Source organism: Trifolium pratense, linkage group LG6, assembly GCF_020283565.1.
Source record: "Trifolium pratense cultivar HEN17-A07 linkage group LG6, ARS_RC_1.1, whole genome shotgun sequence".
In the NCBI taxonomy this organism is placed as follows: Eukaryota; Viridiplantae; Streptophyta; class Magnoliopsida; order Fabales; family Fabaceae; genus Trifolium; species Trifolium pratense.
Window position 1 is genome coordinate 28583242 of NC_060064.1, and position 20551 is coordinate 28603792.

Genomic DNA, 20551 nt, shown 5'->3' on the forward strand with positions numbered 1-20551 from the left:
TAATAAGGAAAAGTTTTTCTATAACATTAAACTGATATAAATACAAATAATAAAATGACTTAAAAATTTATTTGAATCTTTTTATGACAAGAAAAAAGTTGTCTAAATATAGCAATAGCAATAATTAATTCCACAATTTTATGCGAAAAAAAAATTTCACATAAATTGTTCAATTTATACTTTTATTTTTGGCCAAAATCGTATAAATGCTAATCAATTATGTAATTATGTAATTAAAGAATGACATAAAAAAAAGCTGTACATATGAGAAATATATGCCATTAAAGACTAAGAAATTAATGAATGATGAATATACATAACCGATAAAATAAGAATTATTCTTACTATTAAAACAATTTAAAATAAGAATTATTATTAGTCATTGCAATTGTAATAGGATAAAAAAAATGATTGTAAACATATTTATTAAAAAAAAAGTGTGATATCCTCTTTTAATTTATTTTTAAAAACAGCACCGCTATTTACAACGAAACTAATTTTCACGAGAATCACGACAATACCTGCTGCACGTGCCTATTTTATTGGGTTTGTTTTCTTTTTTATTTAATTAAATATCAAATCTTTTATTTTCAATATGCGCGATTTACTCCCATTTTCCTTATAGTTGCCGCGCTGAATCTTGGCACATACCAGTTTCATTTCTTCAATTTCAACTGTCCCCTTCCATTGTTGCTTCATATTCTCTGCTTAAACTCAGTGGTTACATCGCCTAAACCTAAACCACCACCTCTCAAGCAAAAGTTTCTATTTTGTTTACATTTCAACTTCAACTGGATTAACAAGTAAGTATTTGTCACTGCATCTTTGCTATATTTTCAATTTACTGCTGTTTAATCAATGAAGAATGATTTCAAATACAAAACGAACATGTCGACACTAAGTAATTTTTAAAAAATACAATTCAATGTAATTATATGTGTTAATGTTGTGTCGGTGTGTCATGACGGACACCGACGTGTGTCCGATATGGAACATTGATAAGTGTTTCATAGTTTTAACCTATTAATTGTTTGATTTTCTTTTTTTGATTAAGATTAATTGTTTGGTTGATTAATTTAATCTTTAAACAATTTATTGTATTAGTGCAAGAAATATCTAAATCACCATCTCGTGAAAGAGAAAACAAAGAATCTGAAATTTATGATGATAAGTTAGATTCAAATATTGTTTGCGAAGAAGAAGCACCTAGGACTGCAATGACATTTAGTTCTGAAGAGGAAGTTACCTTGTATTATATGAATTATGCTCGACATATGGGTTTTGGAATTAGTAAAATAAGTTCGAAAAATGGAGATGAAGGAAAAAAATATTTTACTTTAGCATGTAGTCGTGCAGGAAAGTATGTGAGCAATCCCAAGAATGTTTTGAAACCAAATCCTATCACTAAAACACAATGTAAGGCAAGACTGAATGCATGTATATGCTCGGATGGAACAGTTGTTGTTTCAAGTGTTATTCTTGAGCATAATCATGAACTTAGTCCAACCAAAGCACGGTATTTTAGATGCAACAAGAATTTGGGGTCTCATATAAAAAGGAGATTAGAACTTAATGACCAGGCAGGAATCAATGTGAGCAGAAATTTTAGGTCTCTGGTTGTTGAAGCAAACGGGTACGAGAATCTAACATTTGGAGAAAGAGATTGTCGAAATTATATAGATAAGGTAAGACGTCTACGACTTGGGACAGGAGACGCTGATGCAGTACAAAACTATTTTATTAGAATGCAAAAGCAAAATAATCAGTTTTATTATGTAATGGATTTCGATGATGAAAGTCGTTTGAGAAATGTATTCTGGGCAGATGCGAGAAGTAGGGCTGCATATGAATATTTTGGTGAAGCTGTAACCTTTGACACCACTTATTTAACAAACAGATATGACATGCCTTTTGCTCCTTTTGTTGGAGTAAATCATCACGGTCAATCTGTGTTGTTGGGTTGTGCGCTATTATCAAATGAGGATGCTAAAACTTTTACTTGGTTGTTTACAACGTGGCTAGAGTGCATGCATCAACGTGCACCAAATGCCATTATTACTGACCAGGATAAAGCAATGAAAAATGCAATTGAAATTGTCTTTCCAAAAGCTCATCATCGATGGTGTTTATGGCATATAATGAAAAAGATTCCAGAAAAGTTTGGCAGGCACACATATTATGAGTCTATTAAAACACTTTTGCATGATGTTGTTTATGATTCATTGAGTAAAAGTGTTTTCATGGAGAAATGGGAAAGAATGGTTGAATCTTATGAACTACATGATAATGAATGGTTGAAAGGGTTATTTGATGAGCGGCACCGTTGGGTTCCTGTGTATGTGAAGGACACATTTTGGGCCGGGATGTCAACCACACAAAGAAGTGAAAGCATGAACTCATTTTTTGATGGGTATGTAAACTCAAAGACATCACTGAAGCAATTTGTGGAGCAATATGACAATGCATTAAAAGATAAGATTGAAAAGGAAAGCACTGCTGATTTCAATTCATTTAATAAAGTAATTCCATGTTTAAGTCATTTTGGCTTTGAGTCTCAATTTCAAAAAGCATTTACTAATGCAAAATTTAAAGAATTTCAACTAGAGGTTCCTGCTATGATGTATTGCAATACTTTGTTTGAGAAATTGGATGGTGTGAATTCAATATTTAGTGTGATGGAAAATAAGAAAGTATATGACAAAATGAAAGACATCGAGTTCAAGGTGTCATTCAATGAGAAAGATTTTGAATTACAATGTACATGTTGCTTATTTGAGTTTAAAGGTATTTTGTGTAGACACATCCTTTGTGTGCTTCAATTGTCACGTAAAACAGAGTCAGTGCCGCCTTGTTATATGTTTTCACAGTGGAGGAAGGATATAAAGCGAAAACATACACTTATTAAATGTGGTTTTGATAACTTGACTGGAAATGCTGAATTCCAGCGTGTTGGTAAGGCTTGTGATGCCTTTTACGAAGTTGCTTCTACAGAGATAAAGACCGAAGAAGAATTATTAAAAGTTATGGATTGGATCAAGGACTTGAAAATAGAGTTAACTTGTAAAAAGTCATCTCCAAGAATTAGAGAAGAAGATGGTTCAATTCCAAATCAAGTGTCTAGCATTCTTGACCCTGTAGAGGCTCGAAGAAAAGGACGTCCTCGTGAAAAAAGAAAGGCTGCTAAAGTTGATCAAATTGTGAAGAAGAAACTTGCAAAAAAGAAAACTCAAACTAGCCAAAAGAGAAAAAATTCCCAAAGTCAAGAAGAGGTGATTTATCTTACATTGATTCTTCATTCCCATTAAAAATAATACAAAAACTTTAATTTGAAACAATCCATATGAAACTGCATACTGACTATTTATGTTTTGTATTTTATATCTATAGCATGAGCATAATGATCTTTTGAGTAGTGGAAATGGTGGTATAAATAGCTTAGCTCCATTTGATTCAACTCAAGAGCAGAATGGTGATGTATATCAGGTGTAAACATAGAATATTATGCTCTATTTATATCTATTTCTTTGTTTATATTATAAATCAAATATCACTTTGTTTTCAAATGAATAACATCTATGTTTTCTCTCTCGTGTACATTTGTAGTGTGAGCAAAGGTATCTATGGAGGACTGAATATGGTACTGTATACAATTTAGCTCCCTTCAATCCAAATCAAGTACAAAATGGTGAATTAGATCAGGTGTGGATATAGATATAGAATTTATTTATTTTCATTTATAAGTCCAAAATCAAATTAAGGAATAGACAGGTACTGTGCAACATTGGTGCACTGCTATGTGTCTTTGCTGCACATATATATAGTCTAATACCATACAATTATTAAGTTTTTTTTAAAACACACCATGTATATAACTATTTAGTATATTTATTTTGTAGGTTTCATATTATTCTCAAAACATAAACCAAACTGCTACTTGTTCTAAAGTTTCACAGGTATGATTGTTTCATTATGTGAAAATACAATCAAATTTTTTAAGTATAAAATGACCAACATGTTGTCTCTTTTTGTAGGCACAAAACCATATGAAAGACCAGCCGCCAACATTATGAAAACATGAATCATCGAGATATGAGAAGAATGGTTCATCCATCATCATAAAGACATGAAGTTTTATTTTTCTGTTTTCATTTGCTTATTTCATTTGTAAGGATTGTGATGTTATTGATGCTAAAAGATTTGTTATTTAATAATACAAGACTTTGGAGTAAACATTGAAGCTATTTTCAATACATTTAACATTGAAATATAACAAATGTAAACATAATCAAATTTTGTGCAACACATGAACAATTAGTTGCAGCACATACAACAACATTGTGCAACTATTCCTATACACTTTAGCCTATATTGCCTATGCCTAAAAGAGAACAAAAGCTTTCCAAACTTTCCAACCGATATTGAAAATACGATCAGATAAAAGGTTCCAAATCAGCGCCAATCCTTCTTTTTGCCGTTTGTTATACGCACAGCCCAATAACATACTAAAAGACAGGACCAGATTAGGGGGGAGTAAAATTACAAGTCCCAACCATCGCATAATAATCTGGTATCAAACAGTCGCCGTACAGTTGCAGTGCAGAAACAAATGGACCCCCGATTCCGCTATGGCACCACAGAGAACACAATCAGTTTGATGTTGCCGAATAACCCTCTGCTTCCAAAGATTATCCTTGGTCTGAATTCAATTAAGTAGCAGCTGCCACGAGAATGCACAAGCCTTAGACGGAGCAGCACATTTCCACAAGTGTTTGAACACATATTCCTCATGAGGCTCACGCATACTATTATTATTAAACTTTGCAACCATCATAAGGTAAGTAGCTTTCACCGAAAATCCTTCTGTCTCCCCAACCACTGCCAAAAGTTTCCACGTCCACTTTGCTAGGAGACTTAAATTGAGCTATTTGCATAAAGCTCCAACCTTTCTTCTCTTCTATAAATTAGGGTACTCAATTTTAAAACCAATGCAAACTGAATCTGATGAAGCACAAACAATGAACTACAAGAAAATTTATGTCAACAAATAAACTTAAAGCCTCATAAACCAAATTGGTAAAGAGAGTAAAGAAAAGTAGTACCCAGAAAAGAGAGAGATGAACAGAGATTACCAAGAAATCAAACTAATCATAGAGTAAAAATTATGGTTGTAGATCTTGAAAAATCGAGTAAGAAAATCAATATGTTGGGTTGATAAATATCAAATTAGGTTTTGAAGAAAGGAAAAGGAACAGTGAAGTTATGGTTGTTGATGGAGGAAAGGCCGCAATAATCATGAGAGAATGAGTGGGTTGCTTCCATTCCTGAATTTCACAATTTTTGCGCTTTGAGACGATAATAAGCAAAGACCAAAGATGAGGTTAAGCAGTTTGTTTCTTAACAAAAAAATATAAAATAAAGGATTCGTTGTTATCGTGAAAACATCCTTCGTAGGAATAAGCATTTTCCTTTTAAAAATTGAGAAGCTTTATACGATTTTGTTTATAATTCAAAATTACAAATTTAGAAAATGACTACTATTGTACAGATTTATTTGTTAATATTTATTTACACTTTTAATTTTAAGATATTTCATCCATAAATCAGGGAAAATAATTAATGTGATTATTTGATGTCTTTCTGTTCTTTTTTTTTTTTATTCTCATATCTTATTTTTCTTGCAAATATATGATGTATTTTTTTTTATCAGTATTTACTCCCGATTTTTTATTTTTATTATGATTTTGTCAATATCATGTTTTATATTGGATTTAATCATCTGTTATATTTCATTTTCAGATATGTAGAAACAATGTGAAATGACTCAATTAAGATCAAGATAATTGCAATTGAGGAGAAAATTGATTTATTTTTTATTAGGTTAGAATTATTTTCCGTATTATTTTTTATTTATTTAGAGTAGACCACCAAAGAGGAGAAAAGGCGATATAATTTCTCATACTCCTTTATTCTTTTATATTTGGTTAGTTAATCTTTATTGTTAATTTCTTTCAAAACTTGAATGTGATTTATTTGATCCAACTTTTTTCTTTTTTGCAGATGATTCAAGGTTTATTTTTGGTACTTTCAATATTTTTTTTTATTGGCAGTTTCAAGATTCATAAACTATTGATTTTATTGTAATTAAATTTGAATTAATTAGAGTTTTGAAATGTTTACCTGAAATACAATTTTTATTGTTCAAATGAATATGTTATAGAGTCGATTGAAATTTGATTTATCATTTAATTAGTTTTGTGTGTTTGTCACTTTTGGTTGATCTTATAATTGTAACATGGAAATTTGGATATTTTGTCCAAAAAGTTTATATAAGGGAAACATGAAGAAAAAAGTGTTTATGTGTCCAAAAAAAATAAAAAAAGTTTATATAAGGAAAACATGAAGAAAAAAACGGAAAAAGGTAATTAAACGAAGAAAATTAAAGTTTATGTGTGTAAATTTTTGTTTTGTACGTGGAATATTATTTAGAAGTTTCACTGCCAATTTCGATAAAAAAAAATTTCATTGTCACTCAATTGCTCAGGTCAAATATAGAAATAATATATAGCTAGCGTATTAATATTACACTAACACAAAATTGGGCACACAAAGAAAAACACATAGTATAGTTTTTTAACAAAAGAAAATAACAAGTCTACAAAAATATGCATTCTCATCCAACAAAATAAATTAATATGCATTAATTATGACAATAAAGAAATCTATAGATTCATACATTATTACGGGATCTATTCTATTTTTGTAATATATATTATAGTTTGTATTTCTACTCATGTTAATATGAAGGACTATTTTTTTGTAATTTCTACGAAAACTTATATATCTATTAATATATATTAATATGAAGACCCATATTTTTTTTTTGTAATTTTTATGAAATCTATATTTTTATTCATATTAATACGATGACAATTTTTTTATATATATTAAGGAGGCCTAAAATCCCAAAAGAAAAACAATTACATAGAAATCACTCGAGGGGTAGTGTTTTCCAAGAAATCAAAGTGAAATATAACCCTAATTTGAGTTGGACAAGCATAAAAAAATTACAACATACATCAATAGGGGCCTATTTTTTTATTGTAATTTATATGATAACATATATTTATACTTCTGCATATATTAATATAATTTTTAGTTATATATTAATAGGGAGACTACTTTTTTTTAATTTCAACGATAACCTATATATTGTAGTCTATATTTCTATCCACAAACATTGTTTTCCTGTAATTCATATCTACCTCAAAGCCTTTTTACGAAACCTCAAAGCCTCTTCCATATATTCCATAGAGAAATTATTTTCCATCAACTTTATAATTCTTTTAGTGGAGAATAATATAAACAATAAGTATGATACAATTTAAATTTGATAAAAAAAATACGAACTATAGGAATATTTCTTAAAAAAAATCTATGATATTATACATAAATTTTACTGTTAGTTTTTATCACAAAGTGGTATTTTTATTATTAAATTATATAAGATTGTAAATATTCATGTAGTTGTCATTAATTATCTTCTATTAACAATTAAAATTTTAATTTTTCAGCTTAAAATAAAATATATTATTTATAAGTCAATAAATTTACAAACGCATTTTTACTCGTGACATTTCGAGATAATGCCCTTCCATCTAATTTACAAATGCATTTTTACCCATGATATTATTTATAATGCCCTTCCATTGCTTATACCGTGACATTTTTAGAAAGAAGAGTTTAACTTCATTTACAGCAATCTAAATCCTGCATTACACATAAACTCAATTAAAATGCAAGGATATTTTGGTCTTTTAAAAAATTAAACACACTTCTCTCTCTTCGATTTCTTTTCTTTTTTCTGTTAAACCAATCAATACATCAAATCTACTATATTTCTCATCTATTTCTCTCTTCTCACACTCTCTCTCACATATTTCTCTCTTCTCATTTTCTTATCACAACCACACACACCCTAAGAAATTATGATCAAAGTCTCTAATTAACTTATATTTAATTGCAAAAATTTACAGCTTCAACCTTCTTTTTTTCCTTCAAAATTTACAGTGACATCAAAATGATTTTGTTTAATAGCGAAGGACCATTTTTATGTGCATAGATTTTACAGTCGTTCTACTATACTATAGTTCCTTTACTTTCTTTTTTTTAAAAAAAAATTATAAGTGACAAAAAAAGATGATGTGGCAGCTGAGTCACTTAAGTGACTTACCACATCAGCATTGACTTGGTCAAAATTGACCTTTTGCAAAATGAGGTAAACATAGGGGACCAAAAATGCTATTTTGAAACATAGAGGGCCAAAATTGCAACTTTGCAAAACTTGGGCCAAAAGTGCAATATAGCCAAAAATTGATTATATTTTTTTTGACAAAAGGTAAGGGATTAATTTTAGACTCAACTAATTAAGTTTTTAAGTTCTCGCTTCTTTGCCACATGATGCGAATAACTCTAGCATGTGTTATACTTGAAATTCTCATATCCTCCACCTTATGTGGACAAAATGATTCCACTTGACGAACGTTAAAATGATCGTTTATGAAAATTTACTTAGTGGTCATAAATAAAAACATGAAAATTTGACTTTAAAGGTTCATGATAATTCCACTATTTATCTACAATTTTTCATTATTGACTTTTTACGACTATAAAGACATCTTTTATAATTTATATTAAAAAATTGCAAATTTTATAAAGAGTTAAATAAATTTTTTATTTTTATAAATATCTCAAATTTCATTTTTACTCTTTATAATTTTTTTTTAACAAATTTTGGTCCTCAAATATTTTTCGTAATAACTTTTAGTCTCTGCTTTTAAGTCAATTCATGTGTCTTATTTTTCGTAACGACTTTTAGTCTCTGCTTTTAAGTCAACTCATCTTTTGTTAAAAATTCTAAACTTCAATAGGAGAATTTCGATAAAATTTTTAACAAAAGATGAATTTTTAAATGCCAATTTTTTTTTTTGACGAATTAAGCGTCACAAACTTAAAAATTGATATTTAACTCATCCCATGTTAAAAACAATTAAAATTTTGCAAGATAGATTTCTATATATTTAATAAATATGACTGTGAAAAAAATTCAAAATTTCATCATTTTGAGATTCTTATAACAAAATAAACATAAATATGAATAAAAAAACTCTTTTAGAAATATAAAGAGTGCATATGAGTTGACTTAAAAACAAGAATCAAATATTGTGACAAAAAAATTTAAAGGACTAAAATATGTTAAAAAGAATACAGGGACTAAAAATAAAATTTAAAATATTTATAGAGATGAAAAATTTCTTTTAACTCTTTTATAAATATATTTTTTACCCGTGCTTGGCACGGGTCCGGATACTAGTATATATAAAATTGGAGTTAAAACATAAGAAATGGAGAGGATCTCAACTCATAAAATTGAAAAAAAAAACATTTATGATGATGTATATAGATTTATTCAAGGCATTTTTAGAAAGAATATTTTCTTTCTTAAACCATATATTACCTTAAAGTTAAACATTGATGCTACAAAAGGAAATTATTGATGGTCAAAAGAAATATGTCATATTACTAATTAGAAAAATAATAGGAAATATTTTAAAATTAATTACTCATTGAATAGTTTAAGCATCATTTTGGATTTTGTCTAAAAATCTGGACTGGTCTATTTTTTATTTTTTTTATGTTCCTAAATTAGTATTTTATTTTATGATAATGGACATTTCTATTTTAGTATGTTAAAATATAGTACTGTATAAATAATAATTGCATTTTAATAAGTTAACAAAGTTAAGAAACTTTCTTTAATTTTATTTTTGACTATAAGAAACTTTCTTTAATTGAGAAGGTAATTTGTTGACTAAAGTTTTTTATTTCTCTTTAAATTAAGATGGATGTTTGTCTTGTAGGCATTATCCGTAAACAATGGCAACACCAAATCCAACTACCTTCAAATTTTCAATACTCCTAATTATACTACTTGCATTTGAGTTTAGAGAAGCTTCAATTTTTAATCCTCCGGCAACAGTAACTATTATCCATAGAATAGTGGAATCTCCACGTCCCGCAAATATCACTGTTCATTGCAAATCCAAAGATGATGATCTTGGATTTCACACAATCAAGTTATATTATAGTTACCTGTTTTCTTTCAATCCAAATATTTTTGGTAGAACATTATTTTTTTGCAGTTTTACATGGCCTGGAAACCCCTATCGTCATTATCTTGATGTTTATGATGCAAAACGTGACACCTGCACAAGTTGCACTTGGTTGATAAACATAAATGGAGGTTGTTTGAACGACTACAAGTGTGATCCTTGGAAAAGTATCGAATTAATGGATGCAAACAACACTATTATGTGATCGCAGAGAAAGGCGTGGTTGAACGGGGACAACCCACCCTCCATTGTTAAAATGTATCTTGGTTGAATCTTGTAACTTCTAGGTACTACTTCAAATCCTAGAGGATTGATTGTAAAATCGTTATTGATGTCGGTTTACTTTATAAAGCTTCTCCCCTTAAAATAAGTTATTTTTTATCATCTAAATCTTTAATCTTTCTTTTAAATTTATCATTAATCGTTCAAAATAAAATTATTCAACAATTAAAATTAAGAACAAAACATCTTTCTTCACCTACGACAGGATCAGGGCCGGTTCCAAGATTTTAGAGGTCCAGGACAAATAATAAAAATGGACCCCTAATAAAAAAAAATTAAAAAAAATATTTATTTATTTTTGGCAAAATTACACTGGATGTCCTTTATCTTATTTATTTGTAACACTTTGGTCCTTTAATTTTTTTTTTTTACCGTTTAAGTCCTTTATCTTTTATAATGTGCACAAATACATCCTTTTTTCTCATTTTTTATTAAAAAATGCTGAGATGTCAGTCCACATAAGATAATCTTATATTTTTAAATTTATTTTGATTGAAATTAAAAAAAAAATGCAGAAATGTATGAAGATTATGAACATGTTCTTCCCATCTTCATATCTTCATCTTCATGATCATTTTCTTCCTTAATCCAAAATCAATTTTTACTCAAATATATCTCAAAGTAGCATGAATCTTTATTTTATGTTCCTCTCAATCTCTTTCTAAACTCAAAAATCAAAATCCCCAAAATCTCAATAAACCCTAAAAATTATTTTGATTTTAAATTTAAACTATTAAAGTGTTACTATATACTCGGTGAAACTGGAATTTAATTCTCTTATGCACAGAGTATGCAGAGAGTAATTTGATTCTTTATGCACAGTAGAAAACCAAAACGGTGCAACTACCGATTCTTTGTGCACAAAGTATGACGTCAGATAAAAATTCTTAAGGTGATGTTAAGAGAGAAACAAAGTCCTAAACTATGCAAAATCATAAAAGCACAATTGAGGCATAACAATTAACAACCCAAAAATGAGAATTTGGGGTATTTACTATTTTGAGTTCAATCTTCGGTGAACCTCACATCAAATTTTTTTTAGGGACTATTAAGAATTTGACGACTTTGATTTTTGAGTTTAAAAAAAATTGAGGAGAACATTAAACAAAGATTCATGCTACTTTGAGATATATTTGAGTAAAAATTGATTTTGTATTAAGGAAGAAGATGATGATGAAGATAAAGATGGTGAAGAACATGTTCATAATCTTCATATATTTATATATATATTTTTTTAATTTCAATTAAAATAAATTTAAAAAATAGAAGATTATCCTATGTGGATTGACATCTCAACATTTTTTTAATAAAAAATGAGAAAAATGATGTATTTGTGCGCATTATAAAAGATAAAGGACTTAAATGATACAAAAAAAAGATAAAGGACTAAAGTGTTACAAATAAATAAGATAAAGGACCTCCAGTGTAATTCTGCCTTTATTTTTTGTATAAAAGAGGGCCGAAGTCCAACATTTATTTAAATTGTAAATAGTATCAACAACAATGTACCAAAAAAAAATAGTATCAACAACATAAAAAGTAATCATTTATTTGTGTAATTTTATTTATAAGTAGTGAAGTTATTTATAAGTTATAGAGTAATTTTATTTATATTTATTAGTTATAGAAAAAACTCACAAAGCAAACAATTTTAAAAATAGTATTGAAATATTCATTTTAAATGGATTAAAATAAAATAAAAGTCCGCAAGTGGGATTTGAACTCACAACACCTTTGTAGTTGGTACTCAATCACCAACCACTAGAGCAATCATAATTTTGTGTTATGATTTGGCGGAAGATGTTTTCTCTCCCAACCCCCCTCAATTCTTTTCTACCCCTGAATTTCCGTTTTTGCCCTTGGGGTACTGCGGTTTATACGAACCGAAATAATATGACATGCTGATAAATTTCGGTAACCACGTACCGAAATCTGGGACATTTCGGTTCGCAGGTACCGAAACAATTATTTCGGTGAAACTGCTACCGAAAATGGCCTAATTCCAGCGACCAACGTACCGAAATCTATCACATTTCGGTTCGCAGGTACCGAACAAGCTGACATTCGTTTTCTGTGTACCGAAAACGCTAATGTTCGGTTTGCAGTTACCGAAATGGTCTAATATTTGGCTTCGGTGAATATAAACCGAAGTTTTTTGGCAAAAACGTTTCAAACCGCAAGGGGCAAAATTAGATTTTTGGGGGGTATAAAAAAATGAGGGGGGTCGGCAGAGAAAACATCTTGGTGGAAACACTAATTAACTACAGCTTACTTGTTGGGCCTGGAAAAAATATTGAGGCCCCAAAAATTGGAGGCCCTGGGCTCGGGCCCTGCCTGCCCTGGCCCAAAACTGGGTCTGGACAGGATAAAAAAAAAAAAGTTGGCATAGTTTGTTCGACAATGCACTTCCAATAGTAGGAAATTGTATTTTGTTTTATTGTATTTGTACATCTAAAGTTTCTTCCCATATATAAAAAATTGACTCGGAATAATGTGCATTTTGAATAATTGTTGGAGGCAAATTTCGTGAGGTGAAATCTGAGCTTATGAATCTTTTGCTAAACCCAACGGTGAACACCAGAGGTACAGTACAAGTGTTCAAGGATTGGAAGAGGTTAACCAGAGACGGATCCAGATATGATATATTGGTGTGGTTGAAAAAAACACCTTCACAAAATTTTATAGCTGAATTTTTTTTCACGCCACTTGGGTAAGGGAGGCAATTCTTTACCACTGAACCAGAAGCATTGTAATGATAAAGATTAATGGTTATACATATATATACAATAATAAATAACAAAAAAATATGTATATATACCTATTAAAAATTGAAAATTGTAGTGTGGCTATAGCCACAATAAGCCTCTATGTGGATCCGCCCCTGGGTAACATAGAATTCTTCCATAATGCAATTATACATCCTCAAGTTGTATTTATCAAAAAAAAAAATACCATGGTCCACTTACGTCAAAAAAAAAAAAAACCATGGTCCACACTCCAAGCATATTTGGGTAGAACCATTAAACTCTAATGGAATAGCTTGAAGAGCAATAATGTGGTTCAGAAGGAGGAGCACAAAAGTTAGAGATAAGAGGTTGATGGTTCTACCACCTTTCTAAATTCTAACAACTAACTACTAACATCTTCTTTTCAAAGAAAAGAAGCATGAATACTTGTTCTTTGTCATTAATTATGGTTTTGCATGTAGAGAAACTTCACAATTTATGATGGAAAGCGGGTTTTGTGGTCATTGTCCTGTTTCTGCATTATTACTTTAGACACATATTGAGGACTTGTTGCATTGCACAGTATTAACCCAGCATGGCTCCCTGTCTGTTGGTGTGTACGAATGGATATGATTCGGATACGGTTTGGAAGCCATTTTGGCGTATCGGTGCTTCAGAGTCGTTATATAATTATCGTTTTTATCCAAGAAACAAAATTATAAAGATATCCTAATCAAGTCGACATTACTGTTGCTGTCAACAAAGACAGTAAGAGGCTGCAAAGTTAAATAAAGATGGATGATAAAAAAAAAATGGTGCATAATTCAATTCCCAAATTTCCAAAATGTATTATCATTGTTGAGAATCAATATGCAACTTAGATTGGAAAGTCATATCCAACTCAGAAAATATTACTGTATGGGAAAAGCAAATGTTACAGATATTATATTGGTCAATAGTGAAAGCAATGTACTGAAAAGAAAACAAATACAAGTAAAAGCAATGAGTATCCTGGTGTTCTCAATTTCTTCTGTTTTCTATTATTTGTCTTTAGCCTGAAATGGAAGGTTTCTTCAATTTAAACCACACAGCATGAACAAAGTTCAATATCACTACAGAACATTGATATCAACATTTTTAAGTGTTTGGTCAAGAAGTAAACTATTTACAAGAGATTAGTTTTCCCCATTCGCCTGCAGAGAAGCAGTTAAAGCCTCCAAATTGTCCAGATGACATCTAGGGCACATGGATCTGTTCTGAAGCTCCGCACCAAGTGAATTGTTTCCAGTTAGATATTTTATTCAACAAATACTAGGATCTTAAAAACAAATGTATGTTGTACTGACACATATTTTAGCCAGGTTATACAGCAGAAGCATACTTCTCTATAGTAATTAAACTTAAAAAATTAATTTTTTTATTTTTTTATTTTTTTGTGTTTGATTTCATTATTTTGATGAAACTAGGAATGCCAAAAGTCTAGGTAGTGAACATTTGGACTTTGCCTATGTCAAAAAAAAAAAAAAACATTTGGACTTTGCCAGCTTGTATTCTTGCATTGATCAAAATTCTCCTTAATTTCTAGTCTTACAATTGAAACTAAAACATGCCAACAGAGCAGCTTATCAAACAAAAAGATTTATGCGCTATTGAACCATACTCATTAAAATGATAAGTGTTTTTACGTGTTGGACCTGTCTTACTACATTTGTATATTGATGTGATTGGGATTCTACTTCTCTGTTAGTGAAATTATTTCATGATTTCATGTTGTGTAACTTATGCGACTATAAAAACAACTGCATCAATTTAATACTTATAAGGATATATGGTGAGATCTTGCAATTCTTTACTTTCTGTGACTATCATATTCATTAAAGACACCTTTCTTTCACAGTCAATCAGTTCACGCTGGACCTGCAGCAGGTTTTCCTCGGCATGAGAAAGAGTTAATATAAAATTAAAAAGAGTTGATATAAAATTAAAATATGACAAACAAAGAACCTTGACTTTATAGCATTTGAATTTGAACTTACGTTCTTATAAATTTCCTGTTGGGCTTGGAATTCAGCATCCTCTTTAGTTGTTTGAGATAGTATCTCCGAAAGCCTACTTTCAAGAGCCCCTAGAGCAGCATCAGTGTCATTTTCTTTCATAGTTACTGGTGCGGGATCTGAAACAAATTCAAAGTCTATCTTAATACTGTATGAGAAAAAAAGAAAGTTAAAATTCAAATATAGAAGAAGAAGAAGAGTAAAGCAAGAATATGAGTATAAGCACCTCATGCAGAGCTAATATAAAATTATGCAGAGAAAGAACTGAACTGCTTGAGCCTTGAAGGAATCCTCAGCATTAATGAATAAATAATCATATCAGGAAACTAGTAACTAAGAAACCTACGACCTCGGAAAAATAGTACAAACCAAATATGAATTATTACTCGAAAATATACAGAACCTAAATCAGAGATATAAAGAGATATGGATAGACGATAAAGGGTATCATGTGTAGCTCAAGATCAGATTTTGGAGGGAGATCTTACACTCTAAACATACATCAAGGAACTCATATTTGTTCTTTTTCTTCCCAACTAAGGTTCATCACTAATTCGGGCTAATAGAGATCTAAATTGGTTCAGATGTCTTACCAAGAGATACCATGATAAGAAGTCAACATTTTATGAAATAACTGAACAATTCTATTGTTTGTATTTCTGGGTTCAGTTCACAGTTTCAAATGTCCCAAGGAATGATTAGTGATCCTATAAAACACTGTGCATTTGCTAAAGATGTGAGTCAATAGAGATATTCTGACACATTAACTTTGTTCCTTTCTGCTTGTTCAAAAATAAATAAAAATTGTTCCTTTCCGTGTATGTCTGAGTTTTGTTCACAGTTCCTGACAATGCCATTTGTCATTTTGTTGAAAAATGTATGATTTGCGTTCTGGACACTAGCATAAGAGCAGACCATATCATGGACACGCCCTAGAAGCACACCCAAGCAGGTTCAGTGGTCAAATCAGGACCGTGTGATGAAAAAGAAAGCTGTCCATTTAGGGTTTTGAGGTCCTAAAACCCTAATCCTCTGTTATATAAGCTAACTTATGGTGCAGGTACACTATTTCAAACCCTAAAAACCACACCCACGGCGCTTAATTACTTGATCGTTGGAGTGTTTGCAGGTACGCCAGTAACGCCACCCCCTTTGTGGAGCTGCTGATCAGCATTCATCGTTTCAACCACTCAATCAAATCTCAGGCCTCGGATCATAGGTCCAGTAAGGATGAATTTGTTTCGAAACGCTGCCGTGAATGGGCACAACAAACCACCCTTGTTACTAAGAAAGATAAAAGCAGCCAAGAGAAAAGGAACTGGTCTTGCTTCTACCATTTGAGATACTGTTTGTTCACTTGTCCTTATTCACAATGTTCTTCAATAAGGAGTCACATTGAGATGTCCTAATTTATAACAAAATGAGTCTAAGGCCTTTAATTAATGCTTCAATTTACTGCTTCCAAACTAGGAAGTTCTTCTCTTCAAGTCGAAATGAGACTGCTACATGAAGATGATCACCGAATTCACCGGAGCTGCATGTTATACCAAGGAGTTCAGATGAGATTCTCCAGTTGTGACAAAATTCGCTGGCTACCATAAGAGAATTAGCAAGACAGAGACAGACAGTGAGTGAGATTTGAAACCTGGGAATCTAATTTCACTCTATTGTTTCTATTATGTTGAGGGTTTTATATAATTACCTAATAGGAAAGGTTCTGGAGTGTTCTAATTCTGAAACCTTAAAAAAAAAAACAGTAACATCTAACTATAAGTCTGAAACTGACCAAGACTCACACCGTGTCTGTTAGCAGACTCGGTAAAGCAGAGCTAGCAGTGCCACCTGCTCGACCTAACAGGCTGAACTAGTTATGCTATGACAACAGTACTTCAAATGCATAGTTACAAACACACATATATTAACAGGATACTGCAATAATATTGTGGTGCTAACAAACATGCAGCAAAAGATCAACATAAAACTAGGATATGTTATTTAATTTTAATATTTAGTAAATGAAACTACAAGTTAAGGTCAATAAAATCAGAAACAGAAAATATATACTGTATAAGCTTCTCCAAACAGAGTAAATACACCTTTTTTTTTTTATCAGAAATTTGAAGTGCAAAGGCATCATTATGGATTATGATCCACTTTGCCAAAGGGAATGAAAGAAAAGAAGAAAAAGTAGTTTCCTCATGTAACACGAATATCCACTAGTTCTTTCATTCTCGTGATCTGGTAATTTTACTAACATTAAGCATAGGAAGAAAATCATCATCTATAACAGTGGGAAGAATGACAGAGCCTCCACAAGCAGCATATTCTACTGCATCAATGTCGCAAGCAACAATGCTCTCTTGAAATTTCCTGTATTTTATGAGGATCAGTAAGTATTGTAAGGTTCTGAAAGATGACGTTATAACGGTACACTATAAAGTTGATATATTGATTATTTAATAAGTTACTAGGAGCAAGATACTCAATGAAAGTCATCAGATAAGATTGAGGATTTCCATGAATGTCTCATGTAAGGTAAAGTTTTTTATATGGCCAAATTTCAACAGAAATGCAATAGTGGGAGGATTTTCTCGCATATCATAACAACCACAAAGAACTTGTCCCATAAAAATGAACATATTCACAGTAAACAGACAAATTAAAAGACAAGCTAGTATAACGTTACTACTGTAACATACAAGACAGCATCACAATATAATCTAATTGCAAAATTAGTATTTCTCAAAATATAAATTTTTATGCTCTAAAACACCACCATTCACCAATATAATCAGAAACATTGATTCAGATTTCAGAAGGTAACAAAAAGAATAAAAGCCTTGTATACACTAACTATATAATATGATTTTCGAAAGCGAAAACTGCTATTTCATTTATGTGCCGAACAATGACTCAATTAGGAAGACTATGCATATTATTTTCTTGAACGAGACGAACCTTATTTTGGCATTCAGATCAAGCATGTTGCGGATGAATTGATCACTGCAAAAAGAAATGACAAAAAGTCTTAACAAACATGAAAGACTTGTTGTTTCCAAAATGAATGACGCGGGAAAGTTGCAAGGCATTACCGTAAAGTCGATTCTTCATTCTTTGGACATGAAAGCACAATTTACAGAAGATACATAATTGAATGAGACATTTGAAACTTAAATAGCATAACAATTGAAATTCCAAAAACAAGACAATGTAGTAATTTTCTTTTATGAGTGAATATTCACCTTGAGAGTTTCCAAATCAGATTCCACAACAGCCATATCATTCTGAATTAGAGACACCCTCGCCTGCATTCAATCCCATTTTCATGTTCAACGGATCCATAATTAAAGCAACAAACCGTAACAACTGAATGAGCATATGTTCTAAACGACATATTTGAACTTATCTACTTAAATAAACGCCTGTGGAACAGCTTATAAAAACAGCTTATATAGAAATTTGGCTTTATTTATATAAACTCAATGTATTTCTATAAACTCTTCCTAATAGCTTATAAAAACAGCTTATATAGAAAATTGGTTTTATTTATATTTTGTTATACAAATTAACTTATGAATTAGCAATTATGACACTTAATTAAGTTGTTTATCCAAACAAGACCTAGAAAATTATAACTAACAATTGAATTAACTAACCTCTAGGGTTTGAACCGAAGCTTCACTCAAAAACAAATGAAGTTCAAATCCTTTAAGTTCCTGTTCAACAAGTTCTTTACAGCGTTTGGATTTCTCAAGTTCCGCATTAGCATCGCTTAATTCTGATTTAAGTGTTTCGAATTGCTTTCTCAGAGTAACTACTCTTCGTTCTTCGCAATTTCAAGGAAAGAAATCAGAAACATTGTTTGAAATGCGAGAAAATTGAAGCAATTAGAAATTCACAGTTAATTTTTGTGAGAAACAAATTCTGAAGGAAACCTAACCGTACCTCCTTGAGATTTCTCGGTGGCGAAATTGCGGATTATGCTTAGAAGTTGTTTCTGCGGATCATTTCCAGTTCCCGCCATAGTTGTTCGTTTTCAACTATTATGGCTTTTTCAGCAAACTTAAAGCTTATTTATATACTTGGAGTTGGATTTTATTTATTTATTTATATAGAGCGAAAATCATTTACCATTTTTAATTTTATTTTTTATATATAGTAACGAAATTCATTTTTTATCTGTAATGTTATGTATTTATTACTTACATTACAAAGGCAAATTTAAAGTTTATTTTATTTTTACAATAGAGGGAAGAACACAAGGAACGAAAAATAACAAACAATCATTTTATTTTTTATTTTATTTCTCTTAGATGAAGTGGTAAATCCACTAAAAACTCACATAATTGTGAGATCTCGGATTCGTACCCGGGTTACGACGTTCGGCCTAAAAATTTTGGCATTTTTTGTCGGTTGAACTTAGTCTATGAACAGGTGAGATGTGTTTTGTCGCGATAACTTTTAAATTAAATGTAGGCTAAATTGCATTTGACTCTCTAACTTTCACAAACTTGTGATTTTGACCCGCTATTTTTAAATGTATTCTTAATGTCTCTTTTATGAGAGAGGATTTTCTCATGTTACTTTAGGTAAAAAAATAATTAAGCCATTGATTTAGATAGAGAGAAGAGAAAAAGTAGAAAAAGGTGAATTGAAATGTGAGGATTGAAAAAATGACTATAAATCCACACCTTTTTCATATGTTACCAAAATATTCATGTCTGCTACTTAAGCTGGGGTTTAAAATTTTGAAAGTTTCATGTTAGGTTTTATTTTTAATCAAATTTTTTATTTTCATAATGTTCGTTACTTAAGTTTTGTCCACTACTTAAGTAGTTGACGTTTAAAATCTTGAAATTTTCATGTTAGGGGTTTTTTTCTCTAAAATTTCTTATTTTTTATAACGTTACTTACATCTACTTAAATAGCCGATGTTTAAAATCTTGAATTTTATGGATGAGGTGTTTTTTCTTCAAATTTCTCATATTCATAATGTAAGTAGCGGAATGGTAAATTAGAAAACTAAAATGACACGCGCGATGTTTATAGAGTGCCGAAAAAAGCTTTCCCAAAATGATGGTTTGCCTATAGGAAAATTAAGCAACTACTATTAATTAGACTAGCCCACATTCGTGAACTAGAATAAACCGCTTGTATCAATCTTCTATATTTTTTTTGTTTTTTAATAGATCAGAAACATACCTTATACGATTATTTCTCTTTCCACTCCCAAATTTCTCTTTTTGTGCAGAAAATCGAAAGAAAAAAAAAATTATACTAAAAATAACTTCAAAAAACATTTTCTGAAATTTTCTGTGTG

At 30.5% G+C, this 20551-nt stretch overlaps 2 protein-coding genes across 2 annotated transcripts; one reads left to right on the forward strand and one right to left on the reverse strand.

Annotated features, from left to right (window-relative positions):
• The first annotated feature begins 888 nt into the window (after positions 1-888).
• On the forward strand, positions 889-4230 carry LOC123892056 (protein FAR1-RELATED SEQUENCE 6-like). The gene is made up of 6 exons (XM_045941904.1): positions 889-901; positions 1105-3269; positions 3388-3483; positions 3604-3699; positions 3897-3953; positions 4032-4230. Exons 1-6 carry the CDS (start codon positions 889-891, stop codon positions 4068-4070), a joined length of 2466 nt encoding a protein of 821 aa, XP_045797860.1. The 3' UTR covers positions 4071-4230.
• A 9867-nt stretch (positions 4231-14097) lies between these two features.
• Positions 14098-19324, reverse strand: LOC123889937. The gene is made up of 8 exons (XM_045939461.1): positions 19177-19324; positions 18888-19057; positions 18474-18536; positions 18324-18343; positions 18190-18234; positions 17540-17601; positions 15214-15350; positions 14098-15094 (listed from the first exon to the last, which is right to left on the reverse strand). The coding sequence occupies exons 1-8, from the start codon at positions 19253-19255 to the stop codon at positions 14987-14989; spliced, it is 684 nt and encodes a 227-aa protein (XP_045795417.1). The 5' UTR covers positions 19256-19324; the 3' UTR covers positions 14098-14986.
• Positions 19325-20551: the final 1227 nt, after the last annotated feature.

Excerpts from the sequence above, each read along its gene's own strand:
- LOC123892056 (XM_045941904.1), top strand. Across the intron at positions 3,270-3,387 it reads ATTCCCAAAGTCAAGAAGAG|CATGAGCATAATGATCTTTT; the intron begins GTGATTTATCTT and ends TTATATCTATAG. Across the intron at positions 3,484-3,603 it reads AGAATGGTGATGTATATCAG|TGTGAGCAAAGGTATCTATG; the intron begins GTGTAAACATAG and ends GTACATTTGTAG.
- LOC123889937 (XM_045939461.1), bottom strand. The coding sequence starts at position 19,255 with ATGGCGGGAACTGGAAATGATCCGCAGAAACAACTTCTAAGCATAATC. Across the intron at positions 18,235-18,323 it reads AATGAAGAATCGACTTTACG|TGATCAATTCATCCGCAACA; the intron begins GTAATGCCTTGC and ends TTCTTTTTGCAG. Across the intron at positions 15,351-17,539 it reads AGAATATGCTGCTTGTGGAG|ATCCCGCACCAGTAACTATG; the intron begins GCTCTGTCATTC and ends AATTTGTTTCAG.